We start from the raw sequence: 21,306 nt of genomic DNA on the forward strand, positions 1-21,306 counted from the left end.
TAAATTAAATGATTAAATTGAATTAGAAGAATCAGGTTTATATGAACAAATAGAAATGCCAACAGTAAATACAGGACTCATATACCAGAGAGAAGAAGAAGAAGATGATAATGATGAAATAGTAATGGAAGAAGAACTTATTGATAATAATAGTCATTTACGTTTTGTTACTTTGAATGATGAAATGCAACAATCGACTGGACATCATAGACCCACTCAGCCTACTGAAATCACTCATCATTACAAATCACTTAAAGAGATCATTTACAATATTATTGTAGATGCTAGAGAATTAGGTGTTATCGATTTGCATTGGTTACAAGATTATTAATCCATCCATCATTCATAGTGTTCCATGTCATTTTATATTTAAAACCTTGTATATCTGTATATTTCATCCTATAACACACACACAAATAATAATAATAATAAATGTATTTATTGCTGATATCTTTGTGGAAGTTCAAGACGAGATATAACATGTTTTGGCATACAATAAACTGGATCTACAGCCTTTAAACCAGGATAGCCTAACAAGGATAAACCTGCTATACCGAATAGAGTATGAAATACGTCTACCATATCTCCAGGTCGATCTGATATACCTCCATGTTCAGGATCTTGTGCTGATAAGATAAAGTTGGATAATTTTTCTTTATCAATCCAATCTACATTCCCTAATATCGATAACGAGGATAAAACCCACCAAGAATAACACACCTAAATACATGAGGCCATTAATTCTTTCATATGACCCACACATTAAATAAATAAAAATGGTATTATTACATCTTCTAGTTTTTGGGGTCTACCGTTTAAACCCCCATTCTTTAATTGTCTTTCACATAACCACCAACTTAATAAATCACAATCTACGTGATGAAGTGCATCTGTAATAGCTAATGCAGCAACGCAACAAAAGATTTGACCTGCATGTGATTCTGCTCCAGGTCTACTACCAAATCCGCCATCATAATTCTTACATTGTAATATCCATTCAACTGTCTTTTCGACATCAATAGCATCAAGTCGTTTTAAAAGTGATAAACAGTTTAAAGCAATATATGAAAATCGACTATCGACTTCACCCCATTCATCTCCACGAAATGAACCATCTGGGTTTTGTAAACCTTGAATGTCTACATAAATAATAATAATAAAGAAAAAAAAGGGAGGGTTTAGATGTGTGTTAAAGAACAATTTCCCTCATCAATGACTTACATTCAACTACTTTGTCTACTTGAATAGAGTCAATCGCATCCAAAGTAATTAATATTTGGACCGCAGATAAGGTATGCGTAATGTGTGGGTCGTGGTGTTTATTACCACCGAATCCACCATTATCATGTTGAAGACTTTGAACAAAGCTAATGACATCGTTTCTTGGCAAAGCATCCATGTGGTTCATTAAATCGAGAGCTGTTAATCCCCAATAAAGTCCGTTTAAACGTAAATGTTCCGTAAGCCAATATTCCAAGTCGTCTTTTCTAGTATCAAGTGATTGAATATATTTTACATGTAAAGGTATGAATAACTCGTTGATTGCATTTGTTTTTGTCATTTTTTTTTATTTTAAAAAAATAGTTAAAAAAAAAAAAAAAAGGGGGGGGGAGGGCGTGTATTATATAATATTCGCTTGCTGCTTTAAAAATAAATAGTGCAAAAGTCACTTTCAAAGAAGAAAAAAGAAAGAAAAAATCTCTTTCTTTCTTTCTTTCTGTCTCTCTTTCACTTTGTAAAAATGGACGAAAGAAATCACAAGATTGTTAATGTATTAGAAACTTATTTTAGTGATGCATCATTATTATGGGATAAAATCATGTTGAATAAAATAATGTCAAATCCTGAAGGAAGTAAAAGTCAAATAAAATACAATAATGACAATAGTACATTTCATTGATATATATATGTATATGTATATAATTAGTGGTCTCTTTTACTGAACTTGCTCAATTATCAAAATTCAAATCATTAAAAGTTACACCTGAAGAAATTAAAGAGAATGCAGAAAAATATTGTTTAACACGTTTACAGGTAGTTATATACATGTATATAAATGTGCATACACGTTGCTTTTATAATAACTTTCCCCTTTACAGTTAAGCCAAGATAAACAAAAAATAGGACGCATAAAGCCTTTTGTTAAGGATAAAAAGGAGGAATTGGACGAATGGTCTATTTATGTAGAAGGGTTGACGAAACCTTATAACACAGAGACTGCTATTAAAGAATTATTTAATTCACATGTGGGTCATGTTTCCTTCTTTCGTATACCACCCAATAAAAACGCAAGATATCAACCAGCATCTTTTTATGGTTATTGTTTTATTGAATTTGATGATAAAAAAAACGTTGAAAAAGCAATTCAATTATTCAATCGATATGGCAACTCTAATGAAACAAATACTAAATTGATGGATAAACTCAATTTGAGGATCATGTCAAAGTATGATTGAACAAAGTGAAAAGATGAATTGAACTCAATCAATTTTCTTTTTATTTATATAGAATAGAATGGAATAGATTAAAAGAAGAATATGTTGAATTACTTGAAGAACGAAAAGGTTATTTTAAACGAGTTTGGGATGAATATAACGCTGAGGAAAATAAAGAAGAAGAAGAAGAATCAAATAAAAAGGCAGATATAAAAGTGAAGGATCATAGAACAGGTACGATTGTCTTTGTAGATGGACTTCATCCAAAGAGTCCAAAGACAATAGCTATTTCATTACTTGAAACTTCCAATATCAAAATTGAATACATGAGCCCTAAAAAGAAAGGATTAACAAGTGTATATATTCGTTTAAGAAATAATGAAGATGCAACCCAGATTTGTGACTATTTTATGCAACACCATTTCATTATTCAACAAGACGAAAAGGATACAAAGGGTGAAGAGCAAGAGAGTAGAACGAATGAATGTATAAAATTAAGACTTCTTACAGGTTAGATTCCATAAATGAATTCTCTTTTATTATTATTTGAATTTTAACGTGTATATAAATATAGAGTCTGAGGAAAAGATTTATTGGGAGAATGATAAAAGATAATCAATTATTATTCCTTATTATAATATAAACTAAAAGCGTCTAAAGAAGTTGTAATGACAGCTACTAGAATCTCCATACCAATAAGCCAAATAACAATCCACTCTAAATATTCACCTAAGCAAATAAATGAATGAATGAATGAATGAACAAAAATGATTTTTATGTGTTCTATTAGTCAACTTACTATGAGAACTGTTTAAATGATCTTTCAACATTTCTAATAAATCACTAATCACTTCTACTCTTTGATTCAAGAGTTCTACACGTTGAGATATTTCCAAGTAACCTCTTATAGCGCTATATAAAGGCTCTAAAGTAGGTTCTGACCAAAAGATTTCTGGTGTATCCAAGATATTAGAAACTAAATTAACATTAATTCTCATGATGAACAATTGTCCAATCTTTTTAGTAATAGCTGTTCTATTTTAAAGAAAAGAGTGAATATAGCCGTTCCTTTGTGTATATATAACAGTTTCTTCTTTATTCTCTATTTTACCTTGACATTTGAATATTTCCACTTTCTGCCATTACTTGAGGAATATATTTAGTTTCGTTGATTGTATCATCAATTAATCTTTCAAATAAAGTCATTTTGACACTTTGTGCAATAGCATGTGATATTGTTAATTTGATAAGATAATTTGAAGGATGTCTTAATGTAATAATATCATTATAAATACTATAGTAATTGAAAGAAACAAGTAGATTAGATATACATGTATACATACACATATATACACATATACACATATACACATATATACACATATACTTACCGTGGCTGATATGCTTCATTATAATAATAATGAAATTCTTCTGTTTCTACATCATCAAGCTCTATAATAAAACATCTTGATAAGTTATATACACATTTATTTATTTATTTATCTAGTCTTTACCTAACTTTTCTTCTTCAAAGGGTACAAGTAACTTTAATATCCTTTGTTCTTCCTTTAAGGTCATGCCCCAAAAGACGACCACGCCATAGTCAAATAGAAACATTTCAGGTAATTTCTGTGTAGTCAGAGAATGATTCGTATTGGCTGGATGAGGAGGAGAGATAGGATAAGTAAAGGCATAAGGCGTGTAAAGACATTCATCAAATCTCTTTGGAGCTGTTCCGTTTGTCTTTTTTTTGGATTGAAGGTATTTTACAAGTTCATCCATACGATAAGCACTAAAAATAACAACGATTATTATCAACATATATCTATTTATCTATGAGGATCATATTTACGAAGCTGTGCAATAAGCTGTCATTCTCGATAACTCACTTCTATCCATTTTATTTAACATTTCTGCTTCTTCTCTTGCCATACCATGAGGTATCTTGGCTATCTGAGTATAGACATCCGCTTCAGGTTCTTCATTTTCCTCATTAAACCATGGCTCATCCTCTGGAAATAATTTTAATTTTTGTGATATCTTAGTTGTACGCATAGGTAATTTATGCTTATTTGTTCTTGCTTGATTTTTTTGTTGTTGTTGTTGTTCAATAAAGGTATTATAGTTTGAACTTCTCTGAGGATATGAACGAGAGGCATTTTGTTTAGGTGATTTACTTGAAGAATTAGGAATATCTCTTCCACTCATAAGTGGTGCATTCACTTCATCATCTTCTTCTCTTCTTGTAATAAATGCTCTTTGTGGTTGTGACATGTTAATCCGAGAAATGCTCTTTCAAAAAAAAAAAAAAAAAAAAAAAAGAATTCTTTATAGTACAACAAAATAATTGCTTAGAAAAAAAAAAAATAAATAAGAAAAAGAAAAAGAAACAGGAAATAAATTCAAACTCCGTATTTTTCTTTTCTACAAAAGATTTGTTTTACTTTTTTATTTTTTTATTTTTTTTTTTGTTTTGCATAATATTACATGTGTAAAATACAAATAAACAGTTATTTTCCTCTTTAACTTAAAAAAAAATCATACGTACACACAATTTGGAATCATACAAAATATCTTTTAATCTTTATTTTATATTATATTTTCACATTAACAGAAAGAAAAAAAAAAGAAAAAAAAAGATAAAAAAAAATTAAAAAAAAAATAATAAAGGATAAAAAAAAAAAAAAATAATAAAGGATAAAAAAAAAAAAAAAGAACAACAAAAAATCAATGAACCAACAATCTGACCATCAACAAAGCTCAAGTCAAACATTATTTCACATGGAATCAAAGCCAATCAGTACTTTAAAAAAGTTAAGCAAATGTTCAAGAAGTGAATTAATTGATCTTCGAGAACGCAATTTACAAATGTTGAGTAATTCGTAAAGTATATACATAAATATGTATATATTTTTTTATTCATGATTTTATTTTTTTATAAATATTAGATCTGTAATTGATATTTTACCAGATAAAGGGAGAAAATTAAAAGAAACCAATCAAATGATTGAAGAGTTATTATTAACAGTATTTGATGAAGTAACAGTTGAAAGTACGAATCATTTGGATTGTCCATTAACTAGAAAATTAGAAGAAATGTCAGTATTAACCCCTCATCAAGGAGCTAGAAAGAGATCAGTTGATTTAGCCAATCAACAAGCTTATAGTAACTACTCTTCTAATGGACTCTTATTCAGAAAACCAAGAAGAAAAGTTTATTCTTCCTCTACTACTACTTTACCTTCTATATTTCGTATTCATAATCACAATACTCCTCATTATATCCAACAAAATTCAAATACAAGCCAACACAAGTTGCCAGATCAGGTATATTTTTTTATATATGAAAATAATAATAATAATAAAAAAAAAGATAGAAACCTATAGAATAATAAGAAATAATATATAGTCAAAAGTTAGAATGATTAGCTTGGATGAATCAATGACATTACAAACAGAACAGCAGCCCTCAGTGAAAAAGGTATATAATCTAATTTCTTCTTCTTATTATAGACATTAATTATTCTATTAAAAAAGTGTGAAGAATCTTTAGATTTGGAACATCCTAGTCAAAACTTGTTAAAGACGTTAAAGTAAAAAAAAAAAAAATAGAGTCTTTTTCATTATACAACCATAGATAAGCTAAACTTTCTTTCTTTATTTATTTATTTATTTAGCTTATCTGTAGATGTTATTCAAGACGTAAATATTGATAAGATTGAATTCCCTCTATATAATGAAGAAACTGCTGAAGATGATGACTATGAAGATAAAATGATCATTGATTAAAGAACAATAAAATGTATTTAACGGATATATATTTAAGCCATTTTTTTCATTATGTAATAAACCAAACAAGAATTATGATAAGAGATACATACACCTATAAACATGATAATATGCTTATTTACTATTCTTTTTTTTTTTTTTTTTTTTTTTTTTTTTTTGTTTCATTTCTTTTTTTTTTTCTTTTCTCTTTATGAAATAATTAACATGACGGCAGATACGATGACTACTATTTTATTCATAACAAGTTATATATTAATCATTCTTTTGTTTTATTTAGAACATCGATATGAATCTTTACGTACAACAACTACATTACAATTATCGGGTGATGATAGAGGCACAACTCGACTTTTGTTTATTATGAGCATTTTATCACTTGTTATTATTGCTCCTTTATCTACTTTTTTATTCAATAGTAGTAGTGATAGTAGTAGTAATTCAGTAGCCATGAGTTGGATCGGTTTTGTTTTCATGTTAATAAGCATAATTTTATTAAGATGGACAACATTTGTTAATCCTTTTTATTTACGTACAATGGCAACTACAGATGATCATTTTATATGTACAGACGGACCTTATCGAATGATTCGACATCCTGGTTATTTAGCATTTTTATTGGCTTGGATAGGTTTTGGTTTATTAACAATTCATTGGATTTCATTTATTATCATTTCTCTAATCATGACCTATGCTTATTTACGTCGTATTCAAGCTGAAGAACAAATGATGTTGGACCGTTTTGGAGTTGATTATCAACACTACATGAATGAATCATATAGGTAACATAAAAGAAAGAAAGAAAGAAAGAAAAAAGAATACATTCATTGTATTAAATGACTTTACTGATAAATAATAATAGGCTATTACCATTTGTTTATTAAAAATAAAAAAAAAGAAGCATAGAATAATGTGAACTGTTATTATTATTTATTATCTATGACTGATTATGTAATTAGATGTATCTTTTTTTTTTTTTTCCTTCTCTCAAGGGTATCCCTTATCATTCCTGTTAACATTAAGGATAAATTTTGCAACACTCTGAAATAAATCATGAATTGATTGATACAAAGACATAACTTAACAAAACAAAAAAATAGATGGAAAAAGATGTCTACTAAAGCTTATATATTCGATAAACACAATAATAGAGTAATAGTAGTAGTAGTAGCAGTAGCAGTAGCAGCATGGATATCTTATTATAGTAGATACAAGGGAGGGAAAAAAGAATAAGATTAAAGACACTAATAAAATTAATATGTGTCATCATCAAACATGTTTTATTTTTATTAACGTATAAAAAAGCAATTATATAATTAATAACACCACTTAATTGGTTAATAAAGTCTTTTTTTTTTTTATATAGTCTTGGCTCTTCTGTGCCTGAATTTGTAGGTTTAAAAAAAAAAAAATGTCACATATATAAATAGGCCGCGTTATATTAATCTATACTTGCTTTTCTCTTATCTTTGTTAATAATGCTCTCAAAATCATCTTGTATATCTGTTCAACTTCTTGAACCAACTATTTACGTGGATCCTAATTCAGAATTATCCAATGTGATTAGGGGCACTATAAATATTAACTTTTCAAAGACGATGACAGTGAAATCTATTTCAGTTCGATTTGATGGCAAAATGGAAACTAAAAGTTATACATGTGATGTTATCGACAATGCAGGTGACTTTATTCAAAAGAAACCGTTAACACGTCAAAGTTTAATATTATATCCTACATTGGAACAAGAAGATACGAATCGTCCTTTGATCATAAACGCAGGGTTAACTCAGTTTGGTTTTGAGATGCAAGTACCTTCGAAATTACCCGAATCGATTGAATGTTCCGATATTCATGTCTATTATTATGTAACAGCTGTTATTGAATATTATAATAAGGATCATTCATTCTTTTCTCTTCGTTCTTCTGTTATAAAAGAATTGGCTAGACAGCATGTTCAAGTCACTCGTTTACCTTATGAAAGTATTCTTTTAGCAGATGCAATGTCAAGTCCTATCGATTCTCGTACTCATCATTGTGGCTGGCTCAATTATCAAATCGTGATTGATAAAAAGGCGGTTGCGCTTGGTTCTAATTTACCTATCACATTCCGAATAACGCCTACTTGTGATATCGGAGTCTCTATTGATCGTATTCATATTCAAATGCTTGAACGTCGTGACTTACATCGTTTATCAACTCATACAACCCATTCTGTTCACACTATTTTACCCTGTAACACGAATAATAAAGCATCACTTCCAAAGGAACCTTTAAGAGAAGATCAAGTTTGGGAAGATACTATTATGTACAAAATTCCTGGTGATAAAGAACTTGTTCATTCCACTCAAGAATACTCCGATTTTAGTGTCAGTCATACATTACTTATCACCATCACTCTTTCTACGATTCCCAGTAGTAGTAATCACTCTTCAGCTACTAGTCGTCGTTCTCCTCGTACACAAAAGATGGTTACCTTTCAAGCTCATATTGATATTCTTGATGAGACCTTGGGTGAATTAGAATCTCTAAAGTTACCTACTTATGATGCTCCTCCTCCATTTGAAGATATTATCGTCAACCATCATCATCATCATCCTTCTTCAGTAGTAGACTATACCTTTCCTACCACCGACTATGATGATTATCATAAATTACCTGATCCTCCCGCCTATAATGAAATCTTTGCTTAATATTACTTTCAAAAAAAAAAGGGAAATAATCCTTTTCCTTTACGTACACTATTTATACCCTTTCTTTATTCTTATTCACAACACTTAGAATGTATATAATAATATAACAACGATTGTAAATAAATAAAATAGCACATACGTATAAAATAGGCTCTAGTATAGAATTTCTTTTTTTCTTTTTTTTTTTTAAAAAAAAATGATGATGATGATGAATATCCAAAGATAGTAATTATGATGCACTAACTCTTTATGCTGTAGCAGGCTTTTCAAGAAGACACTTTCTATATCAAGTAGTAGTATATACTCTTTGCCATTCATTGGTACAAGCTTATTTTAGTAAGTTTATTCCTCGCAAATTGATTTAATACCATATTTAGTAATAATGAAAAAAAATTTTTTTTGTGCTTCTACTATGATATCAGATTGTGTAATAATAGTTGTCTGCACCTATTCTCATTTACTACTATTATTAGTAAATATAAACTATAACACTAAAGAGGTCAAGTTGAAACGTTTATTTATTTATTTATTTATTTATTTTTAAAAAAATTATTATGCATAATGAATACGCGTTGGGTAACCTAAAATAAAATTTAATATGTACAATGCTATGAAGTATATATCATTAAGCCCTTTTTTTTTTCTTTTACTTTTTTTTTTCTATCATTTAAACTAAAGAATTTCCAGAGTTTTCCCAATATAAGGGGACAGTTGAGTTTAGGATATTACTGAATTCTTTAGCTATTTTCATGAGAGAAGAGGCATTCTCTTCTTGAGTGGCCAAGAAATCTTTGATCGTCCAGGAAGGAGCCTCTCCAATCTTAAGGTTTAAATTTTCTGCAAATCGATCTACCCAAGATTCCTTGTAAAGGGAAACCTTAAAGAGAACACGATGAGGATCGAAAAGTGTTAAATCAACGGGTAATTCACGATCAGGTCTTTCAATACGTCCAATATCCCATATTTCATCTTGACATATTTCAACAATATAACCTTCCTTCCAGCTATAGAGCCATTTTGTCTTTTGTGTCACTAAACGAGGAACATAGTCATTTGAGGTAACCATGATTAAACGACTTGTAGGGCTCACACGAAGACCGTGAGCGAATTTTTCATGAGGTGAATCTATATCCTCATTAGAAAGTATTTGTGCTGATTGTAGTTTCAGATCCCAGGAGTAATGACTTTCTAAATCGGTTGTAGTAATATCCACTACATCCGTACATTCAGTAATCGTACTCCAGAGACCACGCTGTCCATTCTCTGTAAACGAGATTTGCATCACAGTAGGCCACATATCACCTCGAGGTGGATCACGTTGACCAGGAAGAGTAGGGGGAGCTGCAAAGGGATACTGATCAGCCATGATAACAAAGGAGGTACGTGGATTCTCTGAAAAGGCGACTGCATGTTGATCTTCAGAAAGATATTCAAAGAGTCCCTTTAAGCCCTGTTGAGTTCGACTGATACAGGGAGCTAAAGCTGATTTAAATTGAGGCTTATGAAAGATTTTGTCGCTTACTTCTTCAATCGATAAAAATTGTCCATCCTTTTTAGGATAATCAATTAGACATATTTGACCATAACGAATCTTCATACGAATAACCCAATCATTAAGACGAAGACTTTCAAGTCCTTGAACTAAAAGATGTTCAATCATTTTTTCATTACGAGAATTCAATGTTTTTACCCGTTCAGAAAGTTGTTCAGACCTTGTTGCTTCTTCATTAAAAACAATAAGATCGTTGATTTTAGGTATAACACCTGTGTTTACCGTTTCCAACATTCTCTGTCTTTCCAACATATTTTGTTCTCCTGTTGGATCGACATAGCGATAGGTAGTAAAGTTGTTTGGTAGCTTTCGATAAGTAAGTAACCATTGTTGTGTAGGTTGTTGCATTAATCGAAGGACGGCTTTCTTTACTTTACGAGAGTGACGTAGATGCCAATTTCGTACACGTTGTGCAGCTTGCTTTACAGATTCTTCTGTATCAGCTGCAAAACGAACCGAATTTGTAGAAGGTTCATACCAAATGTAACATTTACAATCAGCACGGATTCGATTAAAATAAGATTCATTTTCACCCATTAAACGTAAAAGAGGTAACGTTTGATCAGGTAGTGGAAATACAGCATTATAATTCTGAAGAATAGGTGGTAAACCATGATATCGTTTCTCTTCATCGATTCTTGCCTGTCTACGTTCAGCACGTCGTTTTTCCTTTTCAGTTAGTTCACGTTCAGGTTTACTCCATTTCTTTGTTTTACGTCTTGTACGAGACTCTTTATCAAGTAAGCGAGAGACAATCATATCTAAATAAGATTTTGCTTTTGCAATAGCCTCTGCATCACCCCAAATATCAACTTGGTTGTATTGTTCATTGAATTCAATAAAGGAGCCTGTAGCCTTTTGAATTTCATTGATACGTGATTTATTTCTTTGACCAAGAACATCAAAGGGATTAACATAGGCAGGTAACACCCAATGATCCTCTGCATTTTGGTGATTTGTCCCTGGTACAACTGTATTATCTTTAAATGATTCCGTTGTATCTTGGGCTCTATTAGGAATGATTGAATCTCTATTATCATCCATAACATTACGAAAATTTCTTTGACTTTGACGTTGAATATTAGATGAGCTAGAACCATTGTTGTTTTGAATACTGATCATTGAAGGATCTCTCCAATCTTCATCAGATAATTCTTCATTTACATAACCATAAGGAACTTCAGGTTCAATAGACATGATAGTTTATTTTATTTTATTTTTTTTTATTTTATTTTTTTTTTAAAAAAAAAGGGTAATAGTTGTCAGAAAAAAAATATTTTTCGCCTTTTCAAGTTACATAATAGTAGTCGACAATAGACGTATCTATTATTGTGACAGAAAAAAAAAAAATAATTTTTTTTATACATATAAACAGACTATATGCTGTAATGTAGTAAAGGAGCTTCTTGAGGTATATGAACGCATATATGTATACTCTTTATGTTTTAAAGTCTATATAATTGACAACTTTTAATTCATATACACGGACATATGATAAATTAACAATTATATGCTTAATACGTATACATAGTATAACTCTCTTTCAATATAGCATATTACTCCATCTTTTTCGAATTTATAAAGACGAAAGGATCAAAATTAATGTTGTATAATACAAGAGCAGCTAATATCCTCAGTAGAACAAGAACAAACAGTATTGAAAACAGATGTTTCCTTATTATTAAGCTATTAAATGTTATATCATTGTCATTTTTTTTTAATGCTGTAGAGTTTGTATTTATACTAAATCTTATCAAAGATAATTGTAAAATCCTTTCATCTTGTGTCAATATATAATGTTATTTGACATTATTATTTCGGTTGATTTTCATTTCTTTTCGTTAAAGTTTTTCTCTTTTTCATCTTTAAAAAGATTCTTTGTTTTCCTCTTCTTATAAACTAAACTTGAAATTTCATTGTGCCTGCTGCTCAAAAAGGATAATGATCAAGGAAATTTAATTGACAATAGGAATTATTAGCCCAAGTCACAATTTATAGAGGCTTAGCAGCAGCAGCAGCAGCAACAGCAACTATAATGTACATCAGATAATTAACGCGTATCATATCTCCTCTTTTTTTTTTTTCTGTTTTTTTTCTTGCGCTTTATTGAAATAATAAAATGAGCTTTTTATATACAACGCCTGACATTCATTTTGGAACTGTAGCAGAATTGAATGGAAGTTTGGGTATGAAACCTATTTTAAACAATTATTATTATTTTTTTTTAAAAAAAAGAGAAAAAAACTAAATGCGTAAAATAAATCTTAGTTCACGTGGATAATGCAAACAGTTCAGCTTTGCAAGAAGTTCATGACAACCATGTAATTACTAACTTCATCTTCTTGTATAACATAGTCTCTAATAAATACTATTTTTATTATTTTTACTAATTATTATTACAGACGCCGTTATACCCTTCCATTACAATTCAACCTTTTGAACAACTCACTCCTGATTATATCAATAGTACGGATGAAGAAGCTTCTAGTTATTTAGAAGTTTTACACAACAAAGCCAAATCACTACTTGTTCAACAATGGGAAGAAAAGTAAGTAGGATTAATAAGAAATGAGATAGTTATGATATTAACTATTTTTTTTTGGTAATATAAAGTCGACCTACTATTGAAGCTACAACCGTATATAAAGAAGGAAAACGTATTTACGATTACATTTACAATAAATATTTAAAAACATCGAGTCCTGCATTAGAACATTCCATGTTTCAAACAGAAAGTGGCAATGTGATTCGATCGATTGCCTGGCATCCTCACCAAGATATTTTAGCAGTCGCTTATAAAGATGATCAAGTTTATATATATGAAAAGAAAAATAGTAAATGGACTTGCCAAGTATTATCACATATGAAAATGAAAGACATTACCTGTTTAGAATGGAAGCCTAAAGCATCAGGATTATTGGCAGTTGGATGTAAAGAAGGAGTTTGTGTTTGGACTGTAGAAAAGGTGATTGAAGAAGATGAAGAGCCTCATAAACATCCATCAGCAACAATGACATATTTAAGTTACCCTAAACATGATTATATAAGTGCAATAGCTTGGGACCCTACACCTGGAAGTCATTTATTAGCTGTCGCTTCTGCAGTTACTAGTACACTTGTTATTTATGATTTATTATTAAATAGAACAATTCCTCTAAAGCGTTATGGAAAAGGGGATATTCTCTTACGTTGGAGCCCAAGTGGTGAATGGCTCTTTGAAGGAGGATGGTAAGTAGTGTTGTTTATCTATTTCAAACAAGAAAAGTGTTATATAACGATTTCTTTCCTTGTTTTTTTTGTTAAATCCTAGTGCTGGAGTGTCTCGTTTATGGAATACTCGAGATTGGACATCAAAACAAATCTATAATCCTCCCGGTGTATGGGTACAAACTGCCTGTTGGGCACCCAATAATAGAATTCTATTTTATTCCATGTACGGAGAGAGTGATATTCATGTATTATTCTTGGCGGGACCTTCAGTTCAATCAGTAGTAGATGTTAAAGTCCTGTCTACACCGTCAACACTAGTTGAATCAGCAACGGGCGCCTCGGTAAAAGTAGGTGGTACTATTCGTGATATATCGATTGATATAAGAAACGGACAAAGACTAGCTGTGGCCTTTGAAGACTCAAATTTAATTGCCCTCTATTCTCTTAAACAAGTTTCACCACTTAGTTTAACTGAAGAAGCAATGCTATTCCCTATGTAAGTGTAAATCATAACTATTTACAATATAAACTCACAATGCATCATGTCTTTTTATTCATTTATTTAGCGGCTGCATCCGTGGATTAAAAACTACTTTTGATCATACAACAGGTGCTAATGAAATGACAATACTAAAAGAGGATATAAAGCCTTTACAGATTTCATTTTCTTCTACATATAAAAATGGGGCTTTATTAGCAATTGCTTGGAATAATGGCTCGATTACTTTTGTTACTCATACCTTCTTGACTGATGAAGAAATGCGAAAACGATTTATGTAATAAATTTAAACAACCGATATCATACTTTTTTTTTTTTTCTTTTTTTTTTCTTTTTCTTTTTCTTTTAATCGTCTATTTTGACGTATACAATATAAGCATGAGTGAAGGGTATTCATACATCTATATCCATCTTTACACATCCTAATTCTTTTTAAAAAAAATGAAATAGTTTAAGTCAAGACGATTTCAGACGATTATTAGCTACACCACGTCCATCTACTAATACAGATGAATTACCATCACAAAATAAATTCAAAATGCCAGCACCTCGGACACCGTAATATGATTTAATTCAATTACGAAAAAGGTATAATGTGCTTACATCCTTTTTTTTTTTAAAAAAAAAAATAGAAGAAATACAGGTGCTATTTTTGCTCAACCACGATCTATACGAAAGAAAAAGTAAATTCTATAAAATAGTTCAATTTATATACATTTTTATATTATATTGATCTCAAAATCGTCTTTATTATTATTATTATTCTGTTTCTAGTTTTAAAAAAGGCTTTAAAAAAGATGGTGATGATGATGATGATCAAGAACAACAACAGGAAAAAATAAATTATCGTGATCGAGCAGCTGAAAGAAGACGTCAAGAGATGAGTGGAGTAGACGATTCACAATTAACAACCGAAGAATTACTGAAACGTACCCAAGCCGAAGTAGATGAAGAATTAGATGCGAAAACATTATATGAACAATCGAAATATTTAGGCGGCGATGTTGATCACACTCATCTCGTTAAGGGTCTTGATTATGCATTGTTAAGAAAAGTGAAAAATGATCTTTTAAAACAGCAGCAGCAGCAGCAACAAAAAAAGGATGAAGAGAGTGGAGAACAAGAAGAGGATAATGATGATGAAGCGATGGATGAAGAGCTTGATCAAGTCTTTGAAAGGATTGAGAGAGGGGAAGAGTTTAGAGATGATTCCGTTTCATCATCAAAGGATACAGCACCCAAATTTCATACCTTAATGGCCAAAAATATTTATCTACAGATTGAGCAGCAAATAAATCCTGATAAACAAGATAGAGTAGAATTGTTTGAACCAGGCAAGATGGCCTTTGTATTTGAATTAGCAGATGAAGTAGGACATTATTCAGATGCATTTGCTATACCCACCGCTGTCATTCGAAGCAAGTCAGATATTGCTGCTAGATTGGCAAAATCAGGTTGGTCTGAAGAAAGTCAGGCTGAATCCAGTTTAGTTATTGAAAAGATTTCACAAGTCATGGCTCGTTTAAGGAATAAGAATGAAGACATCTCAGCAGATCAAGAAAAGAAAAGAAATGAATCTACTGTTACAAGTGAGCCAGTAGCGATGGTAGAGGATGGATTTATAGGCGATATCTTTGCTGATGTGGGTCGTGATTATGAATTAAATGAGGGTAATTTGCCAAGGAGCTCTACAGAGGGGAAAAAGGAGGGTTCCTATTTCCAAGGTTTAATCAATGAAAAAGAAGAAGATGAAGATATGGTAGATGTGAACGAGAGTGATAAAGCTGTTAATGCACTTTTAAAGCGAGCAACTAGTTCAAGAATCGATACAACGACAGTTGAAGAAGCAGCAGCAGCAGCAGCAGATTCATTACTAATGACAGATGGAAATTCTCCAAAGCGAAGAAAGCAAAGTAGCAATATAAATATGGAATTAGATACTGATGCTGATGCCGCTGACATTGATATGTTTGGTTTGAGTTCTTCTGCATTACCCACTTCATTTGAAGAACATCATGCAATAAGTTATCAATCAAATGATAATGATGACTCTATTAAATTAAAGGCAAATACACAAATGATAGATCAAGGTACAAATCGCAATAAAAAGGCCCAGCTTACTCGTTGGGACTTTGATACTCAAGAAGAATGGCAAAAATATAAGGACTCAATCGAAATTCATCCAAAGAGCGCTTTCCAGTTTGGTGTCAAATTAGGTGATGGTCGTAAGCGTCATCGAGAACGAAAGGAACTAAATGATAAACAACGTCTAAATCGTGAATATCAACAAGTGAAAAATATTATCTCTCAAAAATATGGAAAATCGTTAGATAAATAGATATTTTTGTATGGTTGTATATATGTAATAAAACAGATAGCCAAACCCTTTCTTTTTTTTTTTTACTATTTCTTTATTAAAAGGTCTCGAATAAAAAGAAGCATGAATAAGAAAAATATTTCGAGTTCATAGTTATAAGAGCTACCTTAGAAATATGACTCGGGTTATACACATCTATATGCATGCAAACTAGCTTTTATATATGTATAAATAAATATTTTTTCTTATATACAAAAGTATATAAATATCCATATTAGTGTAGAATATTATAATCATTTTCTTCCTTCTTTTTTTTATTTTTTATTTTTTTTTTTTTTTTTTTTTTAGTAATGAAAAAAAAAAAAGGATTCCTTATCTTGAACCGTGTTTTCTAGATGATGATTTCATCATCCAAGGATGCTTTAATGCTTCATCTGGTTTCATACGTTGTTCAGGATCCCAGCATAAGCATTTGTTAATAAAATCCACAAAAGTTTCATCGGTAGTCTTTAAAGCATGCTCTAAAGTTTTTGTACCTGGTCTACGTTTTCTTCCTTTTGAATTTGGTTGAATTCGTGGATTTCCTTGTGAATCTACAAAGAAAGCAAGTATTATTATTATTATTATTAAAAATGATCTCATCTTTGTTTACCAAAAAATAACTTTCTACGACTACTCTTTTCAATAATATATGGCTCTGGAACATTTTGAATTTCCATGATACATGCTAATTGTTCTTGCTCGTTTTCTCCAGGAAATAATGGATAGCCTGTATGTAATTCTGCTAATATACAACCTAAACTCCACATATCAATTGCCATACTATAATTCATACCCATAATAACTTCTGGAGAACGATAAAATCGACTCTGAATATATGTATAAACTTATTAACATTTTTTTTTTTTTTTGGTTCTCTATTAGTCAAACATAAGGTAAAGCTAAATCTTGTATTATAATTTTACAAACCTTTTTCACTTTCCAAACAAGAGCTACCGAAATCAATCACTTTAATTGTACTTTTCGTAGGATGCTTCAAAAGAATATTCTATAATTATATCAAAATAAACATAAAAATAAGCTTAGTCGTGATATAATTCTCTACTTCTTATATCTATATACTTCTGGTTTTAAATCACAATGAATTAATTTATGTTTCTGCAAAAGCGTAAGTGAATTAAGTAATTGCATAGCAAATCTAATCCAAAAAAAAAAAATCAATTTTCTGTTTCGCTTCTTTCTTTTTCTTTTTTTTTTCGATAAAAAAACTTACCTTCTAATTAGACCCATACTAAATCCTTGAAAACCATTACTTTTAATAAATTCATACAAGTTAATACTAAGACATTCAAAGGCAATACATAAATGGTTTCGAAATACAAAATGCCCCAACATTCGAACATTATTATGTTTGTCTTCTGCATCCCAAGTAATTAAATTTTCCAATATCTTTACTTCCACTAGCGCCTGCGTGTGGAATCGTTTCTTGTTACGAATTATTTTAACTGCTACTGTCTGACTCGTACGATGATCGAAGCATTTCAGCACCTGGCCAAATGATCCTTTCCCCATTAATTCTAAAACCTCATATCGATAGTCTAAATGGTCACGTATCTGAACAAGATAATCACCTCGTTCATCATCGTAGCCATAATTGCATATAGTTTGACTTGGACTTGTAGGTCGCTTTTTCGCATGATGACCCACAAAATAAATATTTTCATAGTTCATCATTTCTTGTTTCTCATATGATGTTAAATTGAATTGATAAAGCTTGAGAGCTGCTTCTGGTGTCATGGCTACTCGCATCGTGACTCTGGGGTGATTTATAAGTAATTTCTTTACAACAGTATCCTCTGTAGGACTCTCAGTAGGATGGTTACTGTTTAATGATGTACTCATACCTCGACCACGGAGGATAATTTCTGATGTATTATGCATCTCTATTGTTGGTTTATTAATTATTTTATCTCGTTCCATCTGAGCTGTCCATGACTTACTTTCATCAACTAAATTTTGAAGACGTTCATGTAATGTAGACACTTTCCGTTTGGATACAGAATCTTCATTTTTTTTTTTTTGGGAAAGGAGGAGGAAAAGAGAAGTAGGGTCAAAAAACAAATATATGAATGGGTTAAATGAAGTTTAAATTAATTAATTGACAATATACCTGAAATTGTTTTCGAAGATAACGAAGTCATTAATCCATTTCTAGTTGATTTATTTATATTATTTGTAGTCACAGTAGAAGAAGTAGGTGTTATTATAGTAGTAGATACTTTACGCAAGGTATTATCATCTGTACTTTTGTTAGATTTACTTGCTTGAAGCTTTGGTGTTGTAGAGACTGCTGATGTTGATTTTGGTTTACGAAGTTGTCTTTGATATTTAGGTTTAACTCTTGTATTCATAGCCAATCCTTTAGGTTTTTGATGATGACCATCATTATCAGCATTTGTATGATTCTCGGATAAAATGGTATTATTAGTTCGCTTTGCAGCTAGAGCTAATTTTTGTTTAGGTATTGTTGATGTAGGTATATTAGTTGTTGTAGGTAAAGGTATCCGTGTAGGTGTTTTAGCAAGATTCCTTGCAGTTTTTTGAACACTTGGTATATTTAAAGGCTCAACCTTCATAGGTGGTAATGCTATAGGGGCAATAGAGGGCTGTGAATTAAGGTTACCAGGAAGGGTCTTTTAGATATTAAATATATATATGTATATACATATATACACATATAAACATATATACATATATACATATATATATATATATATGTATATACATATACATACACATATAAATATATATAAGTTCTTTTGATTTCATAATGATATCTTTATTACCTTTCCTCTTTTTCTTCTAACAACAGTAGCTACTGTAGAAGAAGATACTGGTGTAGTAGCTTCAAGACTAGAATTTATAGATGTTGATGCTGCTACTGTTGCTGCTGTTGTTGCTGCTGTGACTACTTCTTTAGTTCTACGTACTTGAGTATTTTTTGAAGAACCAGTTGAAGAACTAATATTAGCTGTTGTGATACTTAATTTAACTTTACGTTTATCAGAGAGATGATTAGTTTGATGCAATTTAGTTGATGGCTTCTTAATACTGGTCATATACTCATTTACAATTTTTACATCACTTTCTTTTTTTACTTCTTCATGCTCAACACCCTGCTTAACAGATTTGTATTGTTGTTGCATAGAAGCTAATTCACTTCGCTTTCTAGATCGAATCATTGTAGTCGAATTGTCTTTTTTAGTATAATCAATGAACGAAGAAGAAGAAGAAGAAACCAATGATGAAAGAGGTGTTGCCTCTTGTTGTTGATTATTAAAGCTTCGAGTTGTCTTTTTAAGATGAGTAGAAGGATTAAGACGTGATGCAGTACTTTGACTCATTCTAGCTTCTTCAGTCGTTGCAGTCGAGTTAAAAATACTTGAATTGTCAGATTGTTTAGCTTTTGTTGATGTGTTTGTACTTTGATTCAAGGAAATGGATGGAGAAAGATTTGCTAAAGTTGAATTTTTGGATGATAATAAAGTAGAAGATTCAGATTTCTTAATATATGAACTCCTTTCAAAGATATTTCGAAGTCTTAAATAAGAAGCAGAAGGTTGTTTATCATCAGTTTCTGATGATGAAGGTGTAGTAGTAGTAGTAGTAGTAGTAGTAGTAGTAAAGCTTTGATCATCAAGTAATTCTGAACTATCATTTTTGGTTACTTGATGAATAGTACTACTAGGATTGTTTAAACTATTATGTTCTAAAAGCTCTTTCCATTTTTTGCTTGGAGTTGAAACAAGTGAGACTGAAGAACGAATTGTGTTCTGTGATCGATTTTCATTTTTTTGATTTCTTAAGCGATAACTAGCGAGTCGTTTTGCTGAAGCTGCAATCAAACCTTCAAGTTCCTCTAAGGTAGCATCACCTAAATCAAGCTTATTTATAGTATTACTTGAAGATTGTCGACTACGAGCAATAGTAGTAGATGAAGATGAAGAAGGTGTGGATGAAGTTGAAGTTGAATTAGGGTATAATACTTCCTCTTCTAAAAATAAGGGACGACGAGTAGTAGCTGTTGTGGTAGTAGTGACTAATTCTTTTCTTCTTTGTGCCCAATTTGCGGTTTCAGCTACCTGTTCTTCTAATTCTTTTAATTGACGTTTTCTTTCAGCTTGTATTTGTTTTCTTTTAGCGGCATATGAAGATTGAACTTTATTCCATGGTTCCTGAGATAGTGATGTTGATGTATTTATTGCTGATGTTGAAGATGAATTAGATTGAGGTATTGAGTGTAACAAGTGGAAATCAGAATCAATGCATACATTAGAAGAAGACATACTTTGATGTGTAATAATGAGAGAAATAATAATAATAATAATAATAATAATAATAAAAAAAAAAGGAAAGGAATAAGAAAGGAAAAAAGAAAGTAAAGCGAGATTATTTGTATACAAATGTATTTTTATATACACAATAATCCTATTACAGATACAGGGAAAGGCCAGTTTAGAATAAATAAATAAAATAAAAAATATAAACGAATTTACCCTTTTAGCTATTGTCAATATTATTTTATTACTGTTTGTTTTGTTTTGCTTTGTTTTGTTATTTTTTTTTTTCCAATAAAAAAAGTGAATAAATAAAATAGAACAATACAAAAAAAAAAAAAAAAAAAATTGGATTCATGAAAACAAGCTTTTCCTTCCCTGTACAGTCACATGCATCAAAATCTTTTGAAATGATATCATTCTTGTTTTACACACAACTGTATTCAAAGCAAAATACATACTAATGACATAGATATTTCT

At 30.6% G+C, this 21,306-nt stretch overlaps 10 protein-coding genes across 10 annotated transcripts; 6 read left to right on the top strand and 4 right to left on the bottom strand.

The window, feature by feature from the left end:
- Window positions 1–438: 438 nt before the first annotated feature.
- On the bottom strand, window positions 439–1,561 carry BX663DRAFT_487181 (terpenoid cyclases/protein prenyltransferase alpha-alpha toroid; the record flags this gene model as incomplete). The annotated part of the gene is made up of 3 exons (XM_051524725.1): window positions 439–720; window positions 790–1,139; window positions 1,222–1,561. The coding sequence occupies 3 exons, from the start codon at window positions 1,559–1,561 to the stop codon at window positions 439–441; spliced, it is 972 nt and encodes a 323-aa protein (XP_051381888.1).
- A 67-nt stretch (window positions 1,562–1,628) lies between these two features.
- BX663DRAFT_512782 (uncharacterized protein) lies at window positions 1,629–3,472 on the top strand. Its single transcript, XM_051528059.1, has 5 exons — window positions 1,629–1,853; window positions 1,928–2,034; window positions 2,100–2,446; window positions 2,509–2,945; window positions 3,010–3,472. The coding sequence occupies exons 1-5, from the start codon at window positions 1,742–1,744 to the stop codon at window positions 3,048–3,050; spliced, it is 1,044 nt and encodes a 347-aa protein (XP_051381889.1). The 5' UTR covers window positions 1,629–1,741; the 3' UTR covers window positions 3,051–3,472.
- On the bottom strand, window positions 3,058–4,643 carry BX663DRAFT_436610 (uncharacterized protein; the record flags this gene model as incomplete). The annotated part of the gene is made up of 6 exons (XM_051523192.1): window positions 3,058–3,164; window positions 3,235–3,470; window positions 3,547–3,729; window positions 3,827–3,887; window positions 3,950–4,227; window positions 4,288–4,643. 6 exons carry the CDS (start codon window positions 4,641–4,643, stop codon window positions 3,058–3,060), a joined length of 1,221 nt encoding a protein of 406 aa, XP_051381890.1.
- A 465-nt stretch (window positions 4,644–5,108) lies between these two features.
- Window positions 5,109–6,338, top strand: BX663DRAFT_512785 (uncharacterized protein). Its single transcript, XM_051528060.1, has 4 exons — window positions 5,109–5,317; window positions 5,384–5,762; window positions 5,845–6,028; window positions 6,113–6,338. The coding sequence occupies exons 1-3, from the start codon at window positions 5,166–5,168 to the stop codon at window positions 5,953–5,955; spliced, it is 642 nt and encodes a 213-aa protein (XP_051381891.1). The 5' UTR covers window positions 5,109–5,165; the 3' UTR covers window positions 5,956–6,028; window positions 6,113–6,338.
- A 70-nt stretch (window positions 6,339–6,408) lies between these two features.
- Window positions 6,409–7,419, top strand: BX663DRAFT_456197 (uncharacterized protein). Its single transcript, XM_051523858.1, has 2 exons — window positions 6,409–7,003; window positions 7,084–7,419. The coding sequence occupies exons 1-2, from the start codon at window positions 6,429–6,431 to the stop codon at window positions 7,103–7,105; spliced, it is 597 nt and encodes a 198-aa protein (XP_051381892.1). The 5' UTR covers window positions 6,409–6,428; the 3' UTR covers window positions 7,106–7,419.
- A 169-nt stretch (window positions 7,420–7,588) lies between these two features.
- BX663DRAFT_512790 (uncharacterized protein) lies at window positions 7,589–9,060 on the top strand. Its single transcript, XM_051528061.1, has one exon. It carries the CDS (start codon window positions 7,700–7,702, stop codon window positions 8,909–8,911), a length of 1,212 nt encoding a protein of 403 aa, XP_051381893.1. The 5' UTR covers window positions 7,589–7,699; the 3' UTR covers window positions 8,912–9,060.
- Window positions 9,061–9,578: 518 nt separating this feature from the next.
- BX663DRAFT_436641 (uncharacterized protein) lies at window positions 9,579–11,507 on the bottom strand (the record flags this gene model as incomplete). The annotated part of the gene is made up of 1 exon (XM_051523196.1): window positions 9,579–11,507. The coding sequence occupies one exon, from the start codon at window positions 11,505–11,507 to the stop codon at window positions 9,579–9,581; it is 1,929 nt and encodes a 642-aa protein (XP_051381894.1).
- Window positions 11,508–12,537: 1,030 nt separating this feature from the next.
- On the top strand, window positions 12,538–14,492 carry BX663DRAFT_512794 (WD40-repeat-containing domain protein). Its single transcript, XM_051528062.1, has 5 exons — window positions 12,538–12,649; window positions 12,732–12,784; window positions 12,866–13,011; window positions 13,077–13,691; window positions 13,774–14,492. Exons 1-5 carry the CDS (start codon window positions 12,583–12,585, stop codon window positions 14,171–14,173), a joined length of 1,281 nt encoding a protein of 426 aa, XP_051381895.1. The 5' UTR covers window positions 12,538–12,582; the 3' UTR covers window positions 14,174–14,492.
- An 18-nt stretch (window positions 14,493–14,510) lies between these two features.
- BX663DRAFT_92784 (RED-like protein N-terminal region-domain-containing protein) lies at window positions 14,511–16,819 on the top strand. The gene is made up of 3 exons (XM_051532354.1): window positions 14,511–14,730; window positions 14,805–14,855; window positions 14,947–16,819. The coding sequence occupies exons 1-3, from the start codon at window positions 14,711–14,713 to the stop codon at window positions 16,508–16,510; spliced, it is 1,635 nt and encodes a 544-aa protein (XP_051381896.1). The 5' UTR covers window positions 14,511–14,710; the 3' UTR covers window positions 16,511–16,819.
- On the bottom strand, window positions 16,815–20,891 carry BX663DRAFT_512802 (uncharacterized protein). Its single transcript, XM_051528063.1, has 7 exons — window positions 19,336–20,891; window positions 18,660–19,155; window positions 17,763–18,552; window positions 17,612–17,687; window positions 17,459–17,537; window positions 17,142–17,375; window positions 16,815–17,082 (listed from the first exon to the last, which is right to left on the bottom strand). Exons 1-7 carry the CDS (start codon window positions 20,833–20,835, stop codon window positions 16,862–16,864), a joined length of 3,396 nt encoding a protein of 1,131 aa, XP_051381897.1. The 5' UTR covers window positions 20,836–20,891; the 3' UTR covers window positions 16,815–16,861.
- Window positions 20,892–21,306: the final 415 nt, after the last annotated feature.

The sequence above is a fragment of the Cokeromyces recurvatus genome, assembly GCF_025118155.1.
Source record: "Cokeromyces recurvatus strain NRRL 2243 chromosome Unknown BX663scaffold_16, whole genome shotgun sequence".
Lineage (NCBI taxonomy): Eukaryota > Fungi > Mucoromycota > Mucoromycetes > Mucorales > Mucoraceae > Cokeromyces > Cokeromyces recurvatus.